Source organism: Rhinolophus sinicus, linkage group LG04, assembly GCF_036562045.2.
Source record: "Rhinolophus sinicus isolate RSC01 linkage group LG04, ASM3656204v1, whole genome shotgun sequence".
Taxonomy (NCBI): domain Eukaryota; kingdom Metazoa; phylum Chordata; class Mammalia; order Chiroptera; family Rhinolophidae; genus Rhinolophus; species Rhinolophus sinicus.
The window spans coordinates 57,213,248-57,234,084 of record NC_133754.1 but is presented as its reverse complement, the minus strand read 5'-3'; the positions used below and the strand labels follow the sequence as shown (position 1 = coordinate 57,234,084).

Below are 20,837 nucleotides of genomic sequence, written 5' to 3'. Positions count from 1 at the left end.
GTACATATGGAAAAGATTTCGCACATTTCAAAGGTATGTTATCTTAGATGCAAAAAGACAATAGACAGGCTCACTTAAAATAAAGATTGGCATTTGTCAAGGAAGCTACAGGCCTAGGAAGTGACTACCTGCCACGACTAGCTCTTAGTTAGGAATTTTTATGTTCAGACCGTCCTATGTGGTGACTACTGAGCTCTTGAGTTTGTAGGACCTGCCATGCAGGCCGCCTCTGAGCTTAGGTTTAGTATGTGGCCCCTTTTACATCCATACTAAGTACCAACTATAAGCATTTGGGAAGGCCTACAGATGGGCTGAGAATGGGAACTCTGGCACCTCTAGAGACAGAGGCCAAGCCTCACTCCCTGACAAGCGCCCATCAAATACGACCAAAGCTAGGGTGGCCGCCCCGGGACTCTCTGGCCTGCATCTCTATGATAGGAAGCGAGGAAACCGGAAGTGAGCCTCTTCCCGTCGGGAAGAAAGCGAGAGGCGGGACGTGCAGGGGCGGGGCCTCGCCGCCAGCTCCGCTGCGGACTGAGCCGAGATGGCGGCCGCTGAGGGGGTCGGAGAGGCTGCGCAGGGCAGCGAGCCTGGTCAGCCCGAGCCGCTGCCGCCCCAGCAGCAGCAGCAGCAGCAGCAGGAAGAAGTGATGGCGGCCGAGGCCGGAGAGGCGATGGCATCCCCCATGGACGACGGGTTCCTGAGCCTGGACTCGCCTACCTATGTCCTGTACAGGTAACGCCCACAGCGGGGCCTCGGACCTTCCCTGGAAGGCGGGGTCTCCACCTGGGCGGCGGTTCGGGGTCGGCTTCTCGGGCCTCAGCGTGTCTGGCTGAAGTTTCCGCGGCCTCGGTGTCGCGCCGGCGGGACGTGCGCTCGGCGGGTCAGGGCCCGCCCGCGGCCCTCGCGCTCCTGTAGGGCTTGCGGCTTCCCGAGCCAGTGCTGTCCCCGAGAGCCGGGGACGGGCGGGACCCCAAGAAGCGTAGAAACTACAGAACACTGGACAGCACTTTCTTAGGCTGTTTGGGTGCCGTGATTCAGGAATTTAAGAACTCTCCCGCGCTCTTGCGTGCTCCGACAGAGAGAGCCTGATAATCTGAATACTGAAAGGATTGGGCGCATTTTGATAACCTGGCAGAAAATGGTGATTTAAATAAGGTCCAGATCTGCTCACCTTAAAAACACGGTGTAAGGGTTTCCCTCGGTTTGTTCTGAAATGGAGAGAGCTACAGTATAAGATCTGTCGGACTTGCATTCAACATTTTAGCGCCTAGCGTCCTCCAGGCATTGAGTAAGGCTACAAGAACGAAAAGTTATTTGTTCCTTAAACTCTCGTGTATAACCCTGCATCACCTCATGCGTGATACAAGTGCTGTGTAGTCGGCAGCGTGCGTACTGCTGTAACTCCCTTCCTTTCCTGCCCACATTTGCCAACTCCCAGTCCTGTCCCTATCAGTTCTTTGCTTTCTTGGAATAATGCTGGTTCCCTAGCTCCAGTGGAACCTGCAGAGACAAGTGAGAAGTCCTTAGATCTTATTTTTTGATTTGTGTAGGTCTACGTAAAGCCATTAGATGGCTTATTTACCTTGTTTTTATGAATGAGTGAAAGTCACTATCCAGATTTTGTTACTGGAGTTAATGTTTTACTGATGTAAATTGGTTAGGGTGGCTCTATAACCCTCAAATCTCTCTGAATTGTGAAATAGTCAACTTGTTCACTTGGCTGTGTCTGATTTCCCAGTGATTAAATGAGTCATGACACTCCCCCAGGCTCTAGGTCCCACCCCTCAGGTAATTGTTTTCCCTGTATTTCTTGTTATATACTGGACACAGTTTTGAGATTGTCTGGAGCCACAGAATCTTTGCTGTCAGTAGCTGATCAGTATAGAGAACTAAAAAATTGGTGAAAGGAAGAGAATATAAACAAGTGTTAAAACAAATTTGATCACACTGGGCATTTCGCACACAAATGTCTGTAGGCACGCATTGTTGCCACTATAATGTTATTTTAGCATTGAAAATGAGAGTAGTCATTGGATGCTTACTACTGTGTTTCCCCCAAAATAAGACCTAGCCGGACAATCAGCTCTAATACGTCTTTTGGAGCAAAAATTAATGCAAGACCCGGTCTTATATAATATAATGTAGTATAGTATAATATAATATAATAATACCGGATCTTATTGTACTTACTATAGTATAGTAAAATAAGATCGGGTTTTATGTTAATTTTTGCTCCAAAGACACATTAGAGCTGATTGTCTGGCAAGGTCTTATTTTCAGGGAAACATGGTATATGCATTTATTATATGCTATATTTATAATGTATAGCACATAAATATTTTAAGCACAGTAATATATAGTATGTTTACTATAGACTAAATGCTAATACGTATGTTAGAGTATATATACTGTATATAGTTATTTACCGTATACTGTATGCTTAGTATTATGCACATTTTGAGTGCTTCACATGTTATGTTATCTCACTTAATCCTCCAAACAGCCTTCTAAGGTTCATTGGTAATATTATCACGTCCATTTTATAAATGAAGAAACTGAGGCCCAGAGAATTAAGTAACTTTTCAAGGTCACACAGCTAATAAGTGGTAGAGCCTTTTTCAAGGTCACATAACTAGTAGGTGGTAGAGCCAATATTCCAATTCAAGTTGTCAGATTCCAAAGCCTGCTTTCTAATGACCACTTTGACCACCTCTCAGTATACAGTTAAGTACTAGTGTTTACTTTGATTTTAAAATGTTAATTCCTAGTAAATTGTTACTCAGATTTTTAAAAACGCTGACTGACTCCAAAGAGTCTTGTTAGCACGATGAATTAGATTGATTTCTAATTTAAAACTGCCGTGTACTTGCTACAAAAATGTGTTTTTCCATTTAAATAAAAACTTTAAATTTGAAAGCTATTAATTTATTAACTTATTTTAATTAGAAGATGATTCATATTATTTTTATTTTGAAGTTTAACATGTAAAGCAAAGTGGAAAAACTTGGTCATGAAGAATCCAACCATGGTTACATTAAGATATTTATAAACTACTATTCATAAGTATTTGTAAGTATGAGTAGTGTTCATAAGTATTAATGTAATTGTAATTGTTGCCATTTTTGAAAACACCAGAGTTCTTTTGTTATGTGTTTGAATATAATCACTGAAAAAATACATACATTTCAGGGACAGAGCAGAATGGGCTGATATAGATCCAGTGCCGCAGAACGATGGCCCCAATCCAGTTGTCCAGATCATTTATAGTGAAAAATGTAAGTTTATTTGTATTAGGAAAAGATCTATAAGGCAAACTTAGTAGTAGAGTTGAAATTCACACCTGTTAGGTAGATGACAGATTTTTGTCTAATAAAGATTTAAATGATTTATGGTAAGCTAACATTGTGTTTTTTTTGTAATTTATTTCATGATTAAAAGTTTTATTTTGCACAGAGTGGACATATTCTAAATCTAAGTAATGAATGTTACATTATAATACATAATAGCTATTATGAGATTGTGCTTTTCATTTACTATTTAATCTGCGTATAAGATACAATATAAATGAGTTATTGTTTTATTTAGAATAAACTTTGGTTGCTGACACATGAGTATTTTGAAATATGTTTTGGCAATGAAGTGTTAGGCCAGTTGGAATACATTTACTGATATTAAAATGATACTTTTTCTTTGACAAAGTATCATTCTTTCACAATGAATGTGAACATGCTTTGTAAATTGAAGGTCATGCAAATGTTAATTGTTAGTTGTTCTTCTAGGAAAGAAATGAATAAAATGGAATGCTAGTTTTGTAGTTTGTGTGTGTGTGTGTGTGTGTGCATGGTATTTATTTCAGTGAAGGCTTTGTTATAAGAAAGGCATTTTTTTTTTATTGTTTTTTCTGATTATGAGGTAATGCCAAGAAATGTTTGAAAAGGAAGGATAATGGTATAAGTAAGGGTTTGCCTTACCAAATACGAATGTACTACTAAAAATAATTTTGACATGTGGAACTGCGGTAGAAATGAATAGATTAATAAGGAATTTAAAAATACATCATCAATAATAAATGGGAACTTAATATTTGATAAAAAAGACATCTCATGCCTATATAAAAAAGATGGATTAATCAATGGTTTTGTAATAGTTGGCTATGCATTTGGATAGAAGCAAAATTATATCCCTATCTCAATCTTACATGAAAATAAATTACAGATGAATAAAGTTCTAAAACAAAACTATAAATATACTAGGAGCAAACATTAGAAAATCATCTTTCATTCTTGGGGTGAATAAAAGTAATAGTAGGCAAGATAGAAAACTCAGAATTGAGTAAGGAAAAGATCAGAAGATATAATTGTATAAAAATGCAAAACTTCCACACTGTGAGAGATATGATATGTGAAGATGTAATTCACTAGAAGAAATAAAAATACCTGTGAAGAGACGTTAATATCACTAGTGATCAGAGACACGAAAACCACAAGTTTTTCAGATTCATAAGGTACATATAACAAAGATGTTGGAGAAACTGATATAATCATATTTTTCTCTTGGGGTTAAAAATAATAAGACCTTTTTTTGCAGGTTAAAAAAATAAATCAACGTTTTAAATTCTTAAATATACTGGGGGTACCAAAAAAATGTATACACATTTTAAGAGATGTTATCTATGTATTACTTTTCGAAATTGAATTGAATTATGGTAGTCATGTGTAGTATGATGTTTACTCAAAAGATGGTATTAATCAAATAAATGCTAGCATCACTGTGCAACAGGCAGGACAATCAAAGAAGATGGCAGAAGCATGGTTGTTCAAGGAGTGGAGCGCAATTTGAGAATATTGTGGAAGTACAAAGACAATGGAGGCGTGAGTATGCAAGAGAACCTCCAACATGCCTAACGATTGCACGCTTTTGTGATAAGTTTGAGACACATGGTGTGATGTGCACAAGGGAATATCCGGGAGGCCTCGCACAGCTACCAGTCCTGCTGCTTCTGCTGTGGTGTGGGAACAGTTTACACTCTCGCCGCAGAAGTCTACCAAACAATGCACGTGAGACAGGAGTTAGCAGAACAAGCATACAACGCATTCTTAAAACAGGAAAAGGGGAAGTTTTTTCCTTTCTTAAAATGTGTATACATTTTTTTGGCACCCTCTATATATCATGATTAGAAACCACAAAGGAAAAGATAGAGAAATATCATCTACTGATCAAAAATTGATAGGTATATCAAAATTTAAAATTTGCCTAACAGAAGACACCATGAACAAATTAAAAGGCAAGTGGGAGTATGGGAAAAGATAATACTAGGTTGGTGCAAAAGTAATTGCAGTTTTTGCAATTATTTTTACCTTTCAAACCACAATTACTTTTGCACCAACCTAATACCATCCAAAACAGAGGATTGTTATTTAGAACTTTAGGAGGAATTCCTACAAAAGGTTAAGGAAACAAACCAACCAAAAAATGGACCAAGGATATGAACTGGCAGTTCATAGAAGAGAAAATTCCATTGGCCATTAAATAGGGGGGAAAAATCTTATGAATGAGAGAAGTGCAACATAAAATGGGAATGCCATTTTCTACCCATGAATTAAATGGCAAAGATTAAAACTCTGTGATATCAAGTATTAGGACATACGAACAGAAACATACATTTCAGATGGTAGTTTTCATATGTTGAGTCATTTTGGAAAGCAGAATGTAAAACTGGAAAATACCCATATCTCACAACCTTGAAGTGCTGCTTCTATGATACATTCTGGGTTCACTGGCATATGGCATCAGAAGACATGTACTAGGTGGTTAAGGGCACAGACTTCAGAGCCAAACCACCTGGTTCAAATTCTAATTTCAATTTTACTGGCTTTGTAACCTTGGACAAGTTATTTAATATTTATCCTCTCTGTACCCCTGTTTCCTCCTCTACATTCCTGTTTTGGAGAATGGATAAATAAAAGGTATCACTGTCATACAGTTGAATACTATATAACCATTAAGAGGATCTAGATCTGTTAGCAACATGGACAGATTTCACAAACAATGTTGAGTGAAAAAAGACACAAGTTTTAGAAACTTTGTGGCTCTGACACTAAAGCATTATCAGGATGGCATTCACACAGTCATGTGACTGTTTTGCTTATTCTAAATAATGCAATAAAGTGTCTTTCCTCGAAGATTTAACATTTTATATTATAATGCTAGTTTTAAACAAGAAAGACAGTCCTAATGCACTTTTGTGCTCTCTTTCCAGTTAGAGATGTTTATGATTATTTCCGGGCTGTTCTGCAGCGTGATGAAAGAAGCGAACGAGCTTTTAAACTAACCAGAGATGCTATTGAATTAAATGCAGCCAATTACACAGTGTGGTAAGTAATACACATTATTAATGTCCTGTTTAAATGTCTCATGTTTTAGTTCGGATGGCTTTTCTTTTTCTTTTTTCTTTTTTTTCCTTCAAACTTTTATTTATTTTAAGTGTGTTTTTCCAGGACCCATCAACTCCAAGTCAAGTAGTTTCAATCTAGTTGTAGAGGACGCAGCTCACAGTGGCCCATGCGGGGATCAAACCGGCAACCTTGTTGTTAAGAGCACCGCACTCTAACCAACTGAGCTAACCGGCCACTCCCAGGCTTTTCTTTTTTTTAACTGGACTTTTTATCAGAATAATAATTCACACACGAGTTTAGAAGTCAGAAACTCACTGAGTCTCTTCCCCATTCCTTCTCCCAGAGTCCCACTCCCCAGAGGCAGTATCTCTTGGCTGTTTTTCTCTTGAATTAAAGTGTAACTTTTTTTTCATTTTAGACATTATTCCTTCTATGGAAGATACAGAGTTCATTCTCCACTACATTTGTTTTATTGATATGTAAAATTTTGTTTGTTTTTTTTTCCTCCACCCCTCTGTGGTGGTTTTAAAAGTGAAATATGTGATAATGTTCATAATGGAATTAATTTATTATATAAAAAATTATCTAAATGAACAAGCTATGCCATACAGGGAAAGAGATTCCTTTGATTCTTACGTAATAGAACACCGAGTATTACTTGGAAATAATTACTATTTGGTTGTCTTGTCTTCAATCTCACATTTGTTGCCTTTCACTATTTTTACTTCAAAATGCTTGATTCTTTGGGAAAATAGTATGGAGATTCCTCAGAAACTTAAAAATAGAACTGCCATACAATCCAGCAATTCCACTTCTGGGTATTTATTCGAAGAAAACAAAAACACTAATTTGAAAAGTTACATGCCTCCCTATGTTCATTGCAGCATTACTAGTAATAGCCAACATATGGAAGCAACCTAGGTGTCCATCAACAGGTGAATGAATAAAGAAGATGTAGTGTATACAGTGGAATAGTACTCAGCAATAAAAAAGTGGAATTTTGCCATTTGTACCTAGAGGATATTATGCTAAGTGAAATAAGTCAGGCAGAAAAAGACAGATACCATATGATCTTACTTATATGTGGAATCTAAAAAAACAAAATAAATGAATAAACAAAATAAAACAGAAACAGACCCATACGTATAGAGAACAAACTTATGGTTGCCAAAGGGGAAGGGTTGCCAAATGGGAATTTAAAAAAATTTCTTTTTAAATACTTCATTCTTGCAATCACCAGATAGTTGTATGAGTTTGGACAGCCACAAAAAAAAAGTCTAATTATGTTGTTGTAGCTTTATTTGATACTGTAGCTAGGTAATTTATGTGGAGTAATGAGACTTTGAATGCTTGACATTTATTGTAGGCATTTTCGAAGAGTTCTCTTAAAGTCACTTCAAAAGGATCTACATGAGGAAATGAACTATATCACTGCAATAATAGAAGAACAGCCCAAAAACTATCAAGTTTGGTAAGATGAAAATAGGAAGGAAATATGTCCCTATGCTAATAGTACCTGTCAGTGCATGATGTAAATATAGGGAATTATTTGTTTCTTAATAATTTTACTGCTTTGGGTTGGAGCTAATGTTACCTGATACAGTTGTTAGAAAGATTAAATGAGATAATTTTGTGTTTAGTGCTTAAAGTGGTACCTGACCTATAGTTAACACTGAAATGTTTGGTACTATTATTTTTGAAAATTTCGACATTAGCATGTAATACTGCTGGAGTCAGAAAAAATTTTCAATAAACAAATCTGAAACAATGTTTTCTGTTCAGTGTGTCATAAAAATGACTTTTTGGTATTTGATCTTTTCATTTGTTTATTCAAAATTTTTGTATTGATGCTGAAGATACAAAGATGAACCAGACAGTCTAACAGGGAAAACAAATAATAAAACCAGTCATTTACAATGAAGTTTGAAAAGCGTAATGGTAAAGCTTTTTTCAGAGTGTATTTGTTCTAGAAATTAAGTCCTTAAATTAACATAGACAAGAGTATGGATAACTGTTTGTGAGGGGAACAGAACACAATGGGAAGAAAGAAGTTTTGGAGCAAGAGGAAGAGAAATAAAGAGTTTGAACAGCACCCAGGATATAGTGAGCATCCTATGAATGGAAGCTACTGTGGCTGCTGTTCTTGTGGTAAAGGAAGGGAAGGAAGAGGTGGTGGTGGTCATGGTGGTCATGGTGGTGGTAGAGGAAGAGGAGGACGTGGTGATGGTGAAGGTAGTGAAGTAGAAGTGACATGGTGTACCATCAAGAGCTGTCTCCTCCTTCTGTGCCCTGACTGCCTGCTCATAGTGCGGGACTTACCGCCATTCTTTCCCCCAATATAATGACTGACACACACCACCCTATTTTTATGCCTGAGATTTAAGGATAATTTCTGAGAGGAAGGACCTCTGAGGTAGATTATTCTGCAGAGAGGCATGACAGAAAGAGCACAATGGACTCAGGGAATTGCATGTACCGTGTTTCCCTGAAAATAAGACCTAGCCGGACCATCAGCTCTAATGCGTCTTTTGGAGCAAAAATTAATATAAGACCCGGTCTTATTTTAATATAAGACCGGGCCTTGTATAATGTAATGTAATACCGGGTCTTATATTAAGTTTTGCTCCAAAAGGCGCATTAGAGCTGATGGTCCGGCTAGGTCTTATTTTCATGCAAACACGGTAGTTCCATATGATTTGGTGTATTTGGGGAGTCATGGGATAAAATCATGAAGGGCCTTATGAAAATTGATAAGGGGTGTGGATTTGAACTTAGTGACAGTGGAGAGCTACTGACAAATTTTAATTAAGGAAGTAACATGATTGGGTTTGTGTCTTAGAAGGTTTATCCTGAGAGCAGGGTGGTACCTAAATGGAATAGGTTCACAGTCCTGGTAGGCCATTGAAATATATAGGCTATGAGAGTGGTGGGATATGGAGAAGATAAGGATCAATATGAGAAGGGCTTTGGAGACAGAAACAGCATGATTTGAAGTTTAAATGATTGGAGGAGTGATGGAGAGTGGTATCTGTATATTTGACTTGACCACTGGGTGAATGGCGGTGTCAGCCACCTGGGGAATTTGGAAGACAAAGCAGCACATTCCTGGGAAAAGGATGGGTTTAGTATTGGACAAATGAAGTTTGGTGTGCTTATGGAAAACCTGTGTATAAAGCTGTCTAGTACGTGCTTGAAAATGCTCATCTGGAGTTGAAGTCATAGCTAAGAATAAGGATGCTCAGGGAGAATTAGAGGAGAAGGTTGAGGATAGAACACTGGTGAGCATCATTAGTTGAGAGGCAGAAAAGTGTTCCAGGATGACCGAGAAAGGAAACCAAAGTTAGTGTTGTCACAGAAACCCAAGAGGAGAGATGGCACTATCAATTACTGCTGAGAGGTCTAGGAAAGTAAGGACTAAAAGATGACCAGTGGGTTTGATAATTAGGTAGATATTACTGAGTGACCTTGGCATGAGCAGTCTTCCCACGAGGGGTGAGGAGTGAAGTGGTAGGAAGAGGAAAGAAACCACATAATGAGTTGAATCATAAATGGGATATGAGGCTTGGCTGTTGAGAAAAGAAGACATAGCAAGTAGATAGGGGTGTTTTTTTGTATTTCCAAGGTGGAAAACTTCTCTTTTGACAAACTTGTAACTTGGCATAGCTACTTGACAGAGTAGAAGTGAATTTAATTCTGGCCATGAACTGGTGGAGCAAGCAGTTGCTTGTATGGTGACACTTGGACTTAAGGACAACTGACAGCCTATTTATAACCAGAGGAGCTTCTATACTTATAAATGGTATTACATTTCCTATAGTCTCATTATGCCACCTGGTAGTGTTTCAAAATTCTTCGACAGAATTTTGTGGTTGTCAGAAGGTTAATGTACTTTAGATTTATCTTGAGATAAACCTTCTCTAAGCTGTAAACTATTTGGTTTCATTTTACTCATAAATCACTGTTTTGTCTTTTTCAACTTAGTGTTCTGAAATTTTTTCTCTTAGTGTTTCCTTTGTGCTAGTTACCTTTTCTCTCCAATAGAGTCTTGAGAATTAGAGATGAATTTCTTAAGTTTAATACACATCACCTAGCATAGCACATGCAGCTGATACTTTAGTTCTTGAGTAAATTAACACAGACTTCTCTCCCTTTTTCTCCTGGCTTTAGGCATCATAGGCGAGTATTAGTGGAATGGCTAAAAGATCCATCTCAGGAGCTTGAGTTTATTGCTGATATTCTTAATCAGGATGCAAAGAATTATCATGCCTGGCAACATCGACAGTGGGTTATTCAGGTATTGCCTTATTACAGTGCTTTCAGATTTTTATTTTTAACTCAAATAATTACAATTACTATTAAATTGTAAGGATACTTCTGAACTGAAACATACATATACCCTGTTTTCCCGAAAATAAGACCTACCTGGACAATCAGCTCTAATGCGTCTTTTGGAGCAAAAATTAATATAAGGTCTTATAAGACCTTATATTAATTTTTGCTCCAAAAGACGCGTTAGAGCTGATTGTCTTATTTTCGGGGAAACACGGTAGTTCTTAACAATACATATATAATTATTAGTAGTTATTAAGATACTTAATTAAAACCTGACATCCTTCATGTTGGTTAACATTTATAATCTCTTGAGATATGTTGGTGAATAGCTTCATATTGAAGAAGAATAGTAACTTTTTAATGTTTTTTTAGATCAGATATGCATCACATATTTGTTAGCAAATTGAATAGAAAAAGTAGTTGTAATTTTTAAATAACAGCTGTGTTATTAACACGGGCATAGTACACACTAAGGTTTTTGCATACATAAACTTTGGATTGTGATTTTACAGTAACTATTATATATTTTATTTCTACCCACTTGTTAAAATTCTATGCTAAATCCTGAATAGAAGAGAATAGTTATAACTCCTACTCTGGTCATTTTATTTACTCTAGCAAACAATTCTAGTGTTTCCTGTGAATTTTTTCCAGTGATTTCTACTTTCTGTACTGTTCATTATACCAAAAGTATTTCACCAAAATTTTTTTAATTTAAAATTCTAAACTTTTCTAAATTTGATTAAAGGGATACATTTTCTAAAGATATTCAGTATTTTTATTTTTTATGAAATTCTGTTTTGCTATTATCAAACAAACAAGAAATACAACTCTAGGAGCATTTTCATAGTTAATGTCCCCAACTTTTACAACATTTACAAGTTTTGATCATTCTCCTCTTTTTTCAAATTGTCTTTATTGCTTCTCCCCATAATTTTTTAATTAAAACAGCTTTATAATGTAAACAATTTGTCTAAATCTAATTGTGTGTATTTTAATGTCATTTTGTCATATATGTACATTTTTAATACATTAGTGTCATTTATATATTAATATCAAATCATGTCAAATTAATACACAGTAGTTAGTAATTTTCTTATTACTGAGGTATGTTTTTTTTTCCCTTCTAAATTTTTACCATAAACAGTGAATGAGCATTTAGTTAGATATACTATTTTTTGCTTTTGATTTAGTTCTTCAAAATAATTCTTGGGTCAAATAGTGTAAACGTGCCTCTTGGTATCTAAATTATTCTCAAGAGGATGGTATTGAGTTACAGGCCACTTTGGCTGCTCTCTCTTCCGAATTTTTTCCCTTCCTCATGACCATTCCCTTGTCTTTGAATACTTTCTTTCCCTCTACATTTTCTTGACCTACAACTATCACTTTCCTCTTAATTTGAGCTGAGTCCCACATCTTCAGTTCAGCTTTCTCAACTTTGCTGAAATTTGATTTATTTATTTTTATTGTTTATAAATAATGAGACATTTCTAATTGGATACTTTATTTATTTTCTTTTAGGAATTTAAACTTTGGGATAATGAGCTGCAGTATGTAGACCAACTTCTTAAAGAGGACGTGAGAAATAACTCTGTCTGGAACCAAAGATACTTCGTAATTTCTAATACCACTGGCTACAATGATTGTGCTATATTGGAGAGAGAAGTCCAGTTAGTAATCGCCTTCACTTGTTCACTCATTAAAAGAATATTTGTGTGCCTACCATATCTCAGGCATTGGGGATACAGCAAAGGTCAAGACTGCCCCCAGTCCTACCCTCATGGAACTAATAGGACAGAATACTTAGATGAAATCTATAACGATAAATTTATAAATAATATAGTATACCTCTACTTCGTAGTGTCTCAACTTTCTTGAAATACTATTGCTACTACAGATTGAGAAAAAATTAGAGTTTATAGTGTCTAGGAAGCTTTCTTTTTCTTTCTTTCCCCATTTGTTTTATTTATTGATTGATTGATTGATTGATTGATTGATTTAAAAACTATCTCATTGAATTCTGTTGCACTTTAGATGATAATCCCCAGGTGCCATGTTACTCTAGTGTATGGTTTTTAGCCATATATGGTTTGTTGTAGGGGCTGTCCTGTACATTGTAGGATGTTTGGTAGCATTCCTGGCCTTTATGCCCTGTCAAGATGGTCCCTGACTTGATGGTTCAGCTTAAGATTTTTTGACTTTAGATGTTGTGAAAGCAATACACATTCAGTAGAAACTGGCTTGGCTAAGGTACATTCTATAGGTTAGGTGTATTAAATGCATTTTCGACTTAAAGATATTTTCAACTTATGATAGAGTTATTGGGACATAACCTCATCGTAAGTCAAGGAGCATCTGTGTACCATGTTTCCCTGAAAATAGCCAGACAGTCAGCTCTAGTCTGTCTTTTGGAGCAAAAATTAGTACAAGACCCGGTCTTATTTTACTACAATATAAGACCGGGCCTTATATAATGTAATGTAATGTAATATAATACCGGGTCTTATATTAATTTTTGTTCCAAAAGACGCACGAAAGCTGATTGGCTAGGTCTTATTTTCGGGAAACACGGTATCAGTAGCAATCCCCCCCACCCTAGTTGTGAGTTGTGACAAAAATGTTCCCAGACATTGGTAGATGTCCCGGGTGGGTGGGAGGCATAATCATCCGCAATTGAAAACTACTGGTCTAGCATACCTAAAGCTGTTATAAGAGCTAGAAGTTTCTGAATTGGCATGAATTTCTATATTATATCCATAAACATTAATAGCCACCTCTTTTCTGACTTTGTTTTATCTCTGTCTCTTTTAAATTTGAACATGTTTATTATTTTCATAGCCTCATGAGACCATACTCATAATTTTAATTATATAAGTTTTTTTTTTTTTAAATTTATTGGGGTGACAATTGTTAGTAAAATTACATAGATTTCAGGTGTACAATTCTGTATTACATCATCTATAAATCCCACTGTGTGTTCACCACCCAGAGTCAGTTCTCCTTTTATATAAGTTATTTTAACAGCTCTTGGAAAGAGCTGATTTTTAATGGCACATCTGCCTGTCATCTCCCTTGCCTTACTTCTGCTTGGATTAGGGCCGCTAGCTCTTTTATCTATTCTACACAGGGGTCTGGTGATAATACATTTAAAAAATAAGAGCCAACAATCCAGTGTCCTGCACTAACTCTGTGCTCTGGGCTTCTGTCCGGAGCAGCTACATACATACCCCTCCAGCACACGTATGCTTTCTACTGCGCCACTCTCCAAAGCTGTGCTGTCCAAGTCCAATATGGTAGTCACTAGCCACAAGTAGCTCTTAAATTCACATTAATTAAAATTCAATAAAATTAAAAATTCCTCAGTTGCACTAGGCAAAATTTAAAGGTTTAGTACCCTGATGTGGGTAGGACTACCATATTGGACAGCACAGATAAAGAACATTTCCATCATAGGGAACTATTGAATAGATTGATGTAAAGAATAACAGTGAACTTATGAAATAATTTTTTTATTCTTAATCAGACCCAAATACTGCGGCTTAACTATAGACAATTCCAACTCATCTTTCAGCACTCTATTAACTCCTTATTTTTTCTTTTAGAGTTGGTATTCTGTTGTGAGGATTAGAAAAAAAGTGCTCCGAAGGAAAGGAAAGTGTCGTCCTTTAGAAAGTTCAGTAGCTTTTTTTGCCAAAAGGTAGAATGCTTCAGGTTACCTTGACTGCTACCTTGAATTAACCCAATTAATAATTAGGGATTTCAAAATATAGAGAGTGCCAAAAAAAGTGTATACACATTTTAAGAAAGGAAAAAACTATGAAAATTGTAATACTCAATATGTATTGATAACAAAACATGAATGCAAGTCATGTGTATACATTTTTTTAGCACCCTTGGTATTCCCTATTCGTTATTTACTGTAACTTACTATATTAGGTTAGGAGTAATAAGGTATTTCAAAATTGAATATGAAGAGTTTAGAAAATGCAAACTTTTCTCATTGTCTTCAAAGGCAGATCACTAGCTTTTTCTACCGAATAGAAACAGAGATAATCAGCCAAGTATCTAAGTTTTTTATAATTAAGATTCATTATACCCTTCAGATAGGTAAAATAAATATTTAACATGTTAAGAATAGCTGTGGTTATCTAGAATTTAGTTTCTTAATTTCTTTTAACTCTAAGAATACAGATAGATATAGCTGATTATTTTTTGTATTTTTTTCCCTTTTATTATAAAAGTAATATAGCCTAGCTGTGGGGGGAATTGTACTGAATTGTATAAAATAAAACCTCAAAATTCTCTTATTCTCCCTCTTTCCATATTCCATTCTTTAGGGTAAGCTACAAGTAGTGTGAATGCTTCCAAGCCTTATAAATACATTTGCAAACATTATGCACAGTAGCCTAGGTAGTCTTATTATACACACTGCTTTTTTCCACTTAATGTATCATGGCCATATCATTTGAGTACATAATCTACTAGTACTATTAATAATAGTTACCATTTATCAAGCATTTACTATATGGCAGGAATTCTTATTTAATTCTCATAACAACACTCTGATGTACCTGATGAAGAATTTAAGATTCAAGGTAGTTCTGTAATGTGCCTAAGAGCACATAGATAATAACTGATGGGGCTGGGATTGATGCAAGGCAATCTGATGTCACAGTCCATGTTTTAACCATTAAAACATAATACTTTATTGCATGTATGTTAAAACACTTTTTTGGTATTGCCAAAATGAAATTAAAAATCTTCTATAAGAACTAGTTAATACCTGCGCAACATGGTTTAACAACGAAAACATTAGGTCATGTAAAAGTAGTTGGAAAAAACCTTTGGATAATATTGAATGAGTTTATTACTCTCTGAAAAAAAACTTGTATCAACACTGCAACAAAAGCAAGATTACTAAACTTTAGTCAGTGACTTACTCATTTGAGCAAGTATATAGTGAAGCAACGTTCTGTAACTTTCTTGGAGTTTGTTGTAATTGGATCTGAATTTAATAATATGGTTCAGGAGAAGAGAAAGGCAGGGAGTGTTCATTTTGACTAGGAATCACATCATAGTTTACTAGTAATCTTGTTTTGGAATGTAAGTAATACACATTTGTGTTGGTTTTTTATTTTTATTCTTTGTCTATATAATTTCCATGCTGTCTATTTTTTATTGCAGCTCCTAAGATTGTATAGTTCTTTTTCATTTTCATTCAAGGGTTTGTTGAACATAAGTAGATCTTAGACTTTTCACCCAAGATTGTTTTACCAATAAAAGGAAAATCTCCTTATTTTAGATGACATTTCGTTTAGAGGAAAAGTCTAAATTAAAATCTCCCACATTAATTTATTTTTCTATTGTGTATTGAGCTTTCTTCATATTAATTAAATGTCCTTCCCCAGAATTGGATACAAATATACAGTAGGGAGGAACTATGTAAATAAGAATTGACAACTACAGACAAGAGGGACTCTCTAATTTAGATACGACTTAGAGAAGTACCAAAGTACCACTACGAGAGATAAGTGAAGGCATATATCTAAGCTGTGCCACAATCTCATTAAAACTGTTTCTAATTATTGCTTTGCTCTTAAAATTATACATATACTTATTTGTGTATAAAATAGACATTGTTTTCTTACAGGTACACTCTGGAAATGATCAAACTAGTACCACATAATGAAAGTGCATGGAACTATTTGAAAGGGTAAGAGGTTGTTTTTGCTTGTTTTACATAAAAAACAATCTGTTAATGTGATGCATCATGGAATATGTTCCATAAGCAGATTCCAAAAGGATACTGAAGAATTTTCCTTTTTTCTCTAAGAGCTGAAGTGTAATAGTATTCACTTCTGTGTAAGAAATGTAAGGTAATACCCAAGAAGAGTGCCCTCTACCCTTTTCTTCACCTTCCAAGCATATACCAGCACAATTTTTAAATTATGTAGTGAATAAACAATAACAGTTATAATTGTGTTTATGAATCCTGTAGTCTTTATGTCAGAGAACGGAATATACACACTCAATTTCTCTTCAGCTCAGGAACACAGTAAAGGCAAGGCAGACTGTTTACAAGCAGGTAGCACAGATAGATGCATAGCCAGCCTTTCTGTTTTTACTTCTGGAGCTCTCCTGTTACAAGTCTCACTCCTTAAACTGAGAATATTTCATTTGCCTGGCCACTGACATAACCAGGCTCCCTGATGTATTTAGAGGTCTCCAGGGAATCTAGGCCCAAAGAGCACAAAGCACGGAGCCCAATCACATTGAGAAATGTGTCCAGGGTAGGGGCCTATAATATGTGGAGAGCTAAAGGGACAAGAAACCATCTCAAGAAGAAACAAACATTTCTCCTGTATTTTTCCTTCACTTTTTAATTTAATAAAATAGTTAATTTTTGCTCTAATTTTGTGTTGCAGTTTGAGTTTAAAAGGATGACTTTTAAATTTTATTATTATTTTAAACTAATTTTACTCAGCTCTTAATTGCCCATGGTAAAGCACACATGTAGTTGAAAATTTTCATTTCATTTCATCCTCATTCATTCAAAATAAGTCTCCTTTTCTTGCTATGTCACAGGGGCTGTTTCCTCTTGCTCTTTCTACTATTTTTATTCTTCCTTCTGAAAGCTGAGGATAATTTTCTTTTTAGGATTTTGCAGGATCGTGGTCTTTCCAAATATCCCAATCTGCTAAACCAATTACTTGATTTACAACCAAGTCACAGTTCTCCCTACCTGATTGCCTTTCTTGTGGATATCTATGAAGATATGCTGGAAAACCAGTGTGACAACAAGGAAGACATTCTTAATAAGGCATTAGAGGTAAGCTGGTGGGTGGGACTCAGTGCTTTTCTTTCAGATAGCTCAGAATTGGGCCTGCTCAGTGCCACTGATCACGCCCCTTTTCAACTCCGATGACTCAGAATTCAGTGCAGGACGATTTCTGCAGTTTAGGGCAATACCCATGTCACTAGTAAACATAATATATGACTCTAGCAGTGTATCTCATTTGAACATGACCTGTGTTAAACTGTATTAGCTCAAAAGCATTTGCCCTAGAGATGAATTACAGATTTTCTTCAATGAATTTTTGTTTTTCATTTTTAGTTATGTGAAATCCTAGCTAAAGAAAAGGACACTATAAGAAAGGAATATTGGAGATATATCGGAAGATCCCTTCAAAGCAAACACAGCACAGAAAGTGACCCACCAACCAATGTACAGCAATAACACCATCTAGAATAACTTGATGGAGTGCTTTTATTTTTTTAAGAGACTCTAATGCAAGAGTTTAAAACTAGAGCAATCATTCCCTTTGCCTGTGGTGTAAAACGTACATTGCACAGGTATTGCTTTTTAACTAGAATTAAGTACGATGCTCCTGGGGTGCTGCTGCTATTCAGACTAATTCTGTTGTTTTAAAGCAAAATAATTCGGGGGGAGGAAGAAGAAACAGAAAATCCCATAAAAGAAGTTTTGTAGTCTTATCAACATTTACTCTAACCCCTTAGCATCACCTCCTCCCTCAATGGTATCTGCATCAGGACTTGGAGCATTAATGATTGCAGGTAACTTGTACGTAATGGATATGAGGTAACTTAAGTTTCGGTTCAGGAAACAGGGAATGCAATTGTTACATTAGAGCTGCTATGCCACACTCACAGTATCTTGCTATCACTGTAACCAACTAATGCCAAAAGAATGGTTTTGTAATAAAATTACAGATGTATCCTAAAACAATGCCATAGTAGTTTTTTTTTTTTTAATATCATTTAACTATGTACAGGGACATTTTTCTTGGCTTAAGCCATTGAGGAAGAAAATATTACTATAAAACTATAGAAACCAGAAACATGAGTATGTTAAAGAAAATGTCTAAGATTTGAAATGGTCAGTTCTTAACTGTATGTAACAAAATCTACTAGAGGTAGTTTAAGATATGTAGATAGCTCACAGAATAATTGCCTAACCTTTCAGAAATAATTAGGTTGATGCAAAAGTAATTGCGGTTTAAAAGGTTAAAAATAATTGCAAAAACCGCAGTTACTTTTGCACCAGCCTAATACATCTCAAAGCCACACTACTACAGAACTTGACCATCACATTGTTGCCTGTGCTGGGATCAGGAAACTGCTGAATGAGGCTACCAGCTCCATGACTGTCTACCTCTGCCACATTTCATGGAGGCTCATCTGCTTCCCTTCTCATGTCATGCAGCTCCAAATTAAAGGCTCACTGTAGTGCATCTCATTGGAAAGAAACTAAATGACATCTAAAACTCTTTAACTGCCAAGGAATCGGGGAAATGTAGTTTATAGCTTTCCATCCTCTGCATTTCAGGAAGACAGGAAGGCGTTGAAGTGCTAAACAAGCTACTTCTCTTACCTGCACATAATTAAATCTCACTATCAGTAAAGAATTTTTCTTCAATGTTCAAAGCACCAAACTACAACTAAAGAAATTATATAGAGTAGAATGGTCATCTCAAGAATTCAGAAAATAACAATATTTTAATTCAAATTTCCTGGTGAAAATAGGGTATTATTTTTAACATTTTCCATGTTAGGGTTTTTGTTTTTAGACTCCAGAAATCTCTGATTTTATGTTTGAAATTGCCATAAAGTATCATCCCTATGTAGACTGTTTCGTAAGTATTGTAAAGAACAAAAATAATATGGAGAAATTTTCATAAGATAGCATTTACTCTCAGAAACTGTTTCATCACTGTGCCAAAATTGATTGGATTCAGGGCTGCTGAATCTCAACAAAGCTCACAGAGACTGTTTAATAAAAAGCCTAATGGCAGTTTACTATTTACTAATTGACATTGAGAAATGTAACCCAAGCAGACCAAACAGTTAACATTAGCCTAGCCACTTGGCATTTTTTGCCTGAAGTTTAACAAAGTGGCAATTCATTTATCAAAAGGTTGCTTAGTGAGCATGGAATCAGGTGAGGAGGCTCCATGGTTTAAATGTATAATGATTTCAGACTCTGATACTCCTAATGAGGGCCATCTCCTTATGGGCAACTGGATACATAGACCCAGCAGTGCCCTTCTTTCATTGGACCTACAGTTAAAATGTGGTCTTTGAAGGGGTCTTCTAGTTCAAAATTATTTGCCTAATAGCAGTATCACTGTGTTGCTATTTGTATAGTTGGTGCAAAAGCAATGGTAGGTAAAACTGCTGGTGCCTTAGCACTAACCAAGGCAGTGTTACGTAGTAGTCGTATTCTTCACTGCCATGCATTCACTGAAGAATGTCTTTGATGAATCAGTAATCATGTTCACAATACTCGATCTGTCTTTTCAATATTTTGTGTGACTGAATGGAAGTATGTATAAAGCATATCTTTGTGGTTGTCTTGAAGAAAAGCATTTGTGTAATGTGTAAGTTGTGGGCTGAACAGGCTGCTTTTCATCAAGTGCCATTTACTCACATGAACAACTAATAAACTAGTTATTCATACTTGGATGGCTGGCATGCATTTTCTCAATAATGAATGAAGTTTGTCACTTCAAGGAAAACAACTAATCGTTTTGCCAATGATAAAATTTGAGCTTTCAAGTAAAAATTTTAATCTACCATGGTAAGCCTGACAGGTTCCTAATACCTAGAAACCTCTCTAATGAAATCAAAGTGATGATATTAATAAACGCCATTTTTTATATTGTATAATTAAACATATCAACAATTGGGAGAGCTGCATAACTCAACAAATCAGTATTTTCCAAATGACCTATCTGATTTTAATATGCATGGTTAAACAATCCGAATTACAAGGTGTAACAGTACAAAAAGTACATTGATAAGTTTGCAGATTCCACACTGCAACTAACCTTTGAGGAACTACCACTTGTCAAATTTGAATGTAGTATCAAAGAATATCCACAACTTCTAAAAAGGCTATTAAAATACTCCCTTTCCAACTATATATCCATGTATATGAGTCTAGGTTTTTCTAAATCTATTTCCACTGAAACACCATATTGCAACAGATTGAATGTAGAAGTATGAGAATCTAGATAACTTCTATTAAGTCAGACTAAAGAGATTTGCAAAACTGTGAAACAATGCCATTTTTCCTTTTTTCTTAAT

General features: G+C 35.7%; 1 protein-coding gene across 1 annotated transcript; it reads left to right on the top strand.

Moving 5' to 3' along the window:
* Nucleotides 1-465: 465 nt before the first annotated feature.
* FNTA (farnesyltransferase, CAAX box, subunit alpha) lies at nucleotides 466-20,207 on the top strand. Its single transcript, XM_019742115.2, has 9 exons — nucleotides 466-735; nucleotides 3,193-3,278; nucleotides 6,263-6,377; nucleotides 7,765-7,869; nucleotides 10,566-10,692; nucleotides 12,252-12,400; nucleotides 16,381-16,443; nucleotides 17,388-17,559; nucleotides 17,845-20,207. The coding sequence occupies exons 1-9, from the start codon at nucleotides 545-547 to the stop codon at nucleotides 17,965-17,967; spliced, it is 1,131 nt and encodes a 376-aa protein (XP_019597674.2). The 5' UTR covers nucleotides 466-544; the 3' UTR covers nucleotides 17,968-20,207.
* Nucleotides 20,208-20,837: the final 630 nt, after the last annotated feature.

Excerpts from the sequence above, each read along its gene's own strand:
- FNTA (XM_019742115.2), top strand. The coding sequence starts at position 545 with ATGGCGGCCGCTGAGGGGGTCGGAGAGGCTGCGCAGGGCAGCGAGCCT. Across the intron at positions 3,279-6,262 it reads GATCATTTATAGTGAAAAAT|TTAGAGATGTTTATGATTAT; the intron begins GTAAGTTTATTT and ends CTCTCTTTCCAG. Across the intron at positions 10,693-12,251 it reads ATCGACAGTGGGTTATTCAG|GAATTTAAACTTTGGGATAA; the intron begins GTATTGCCTTAT and ends ATTTTCTTTTAG.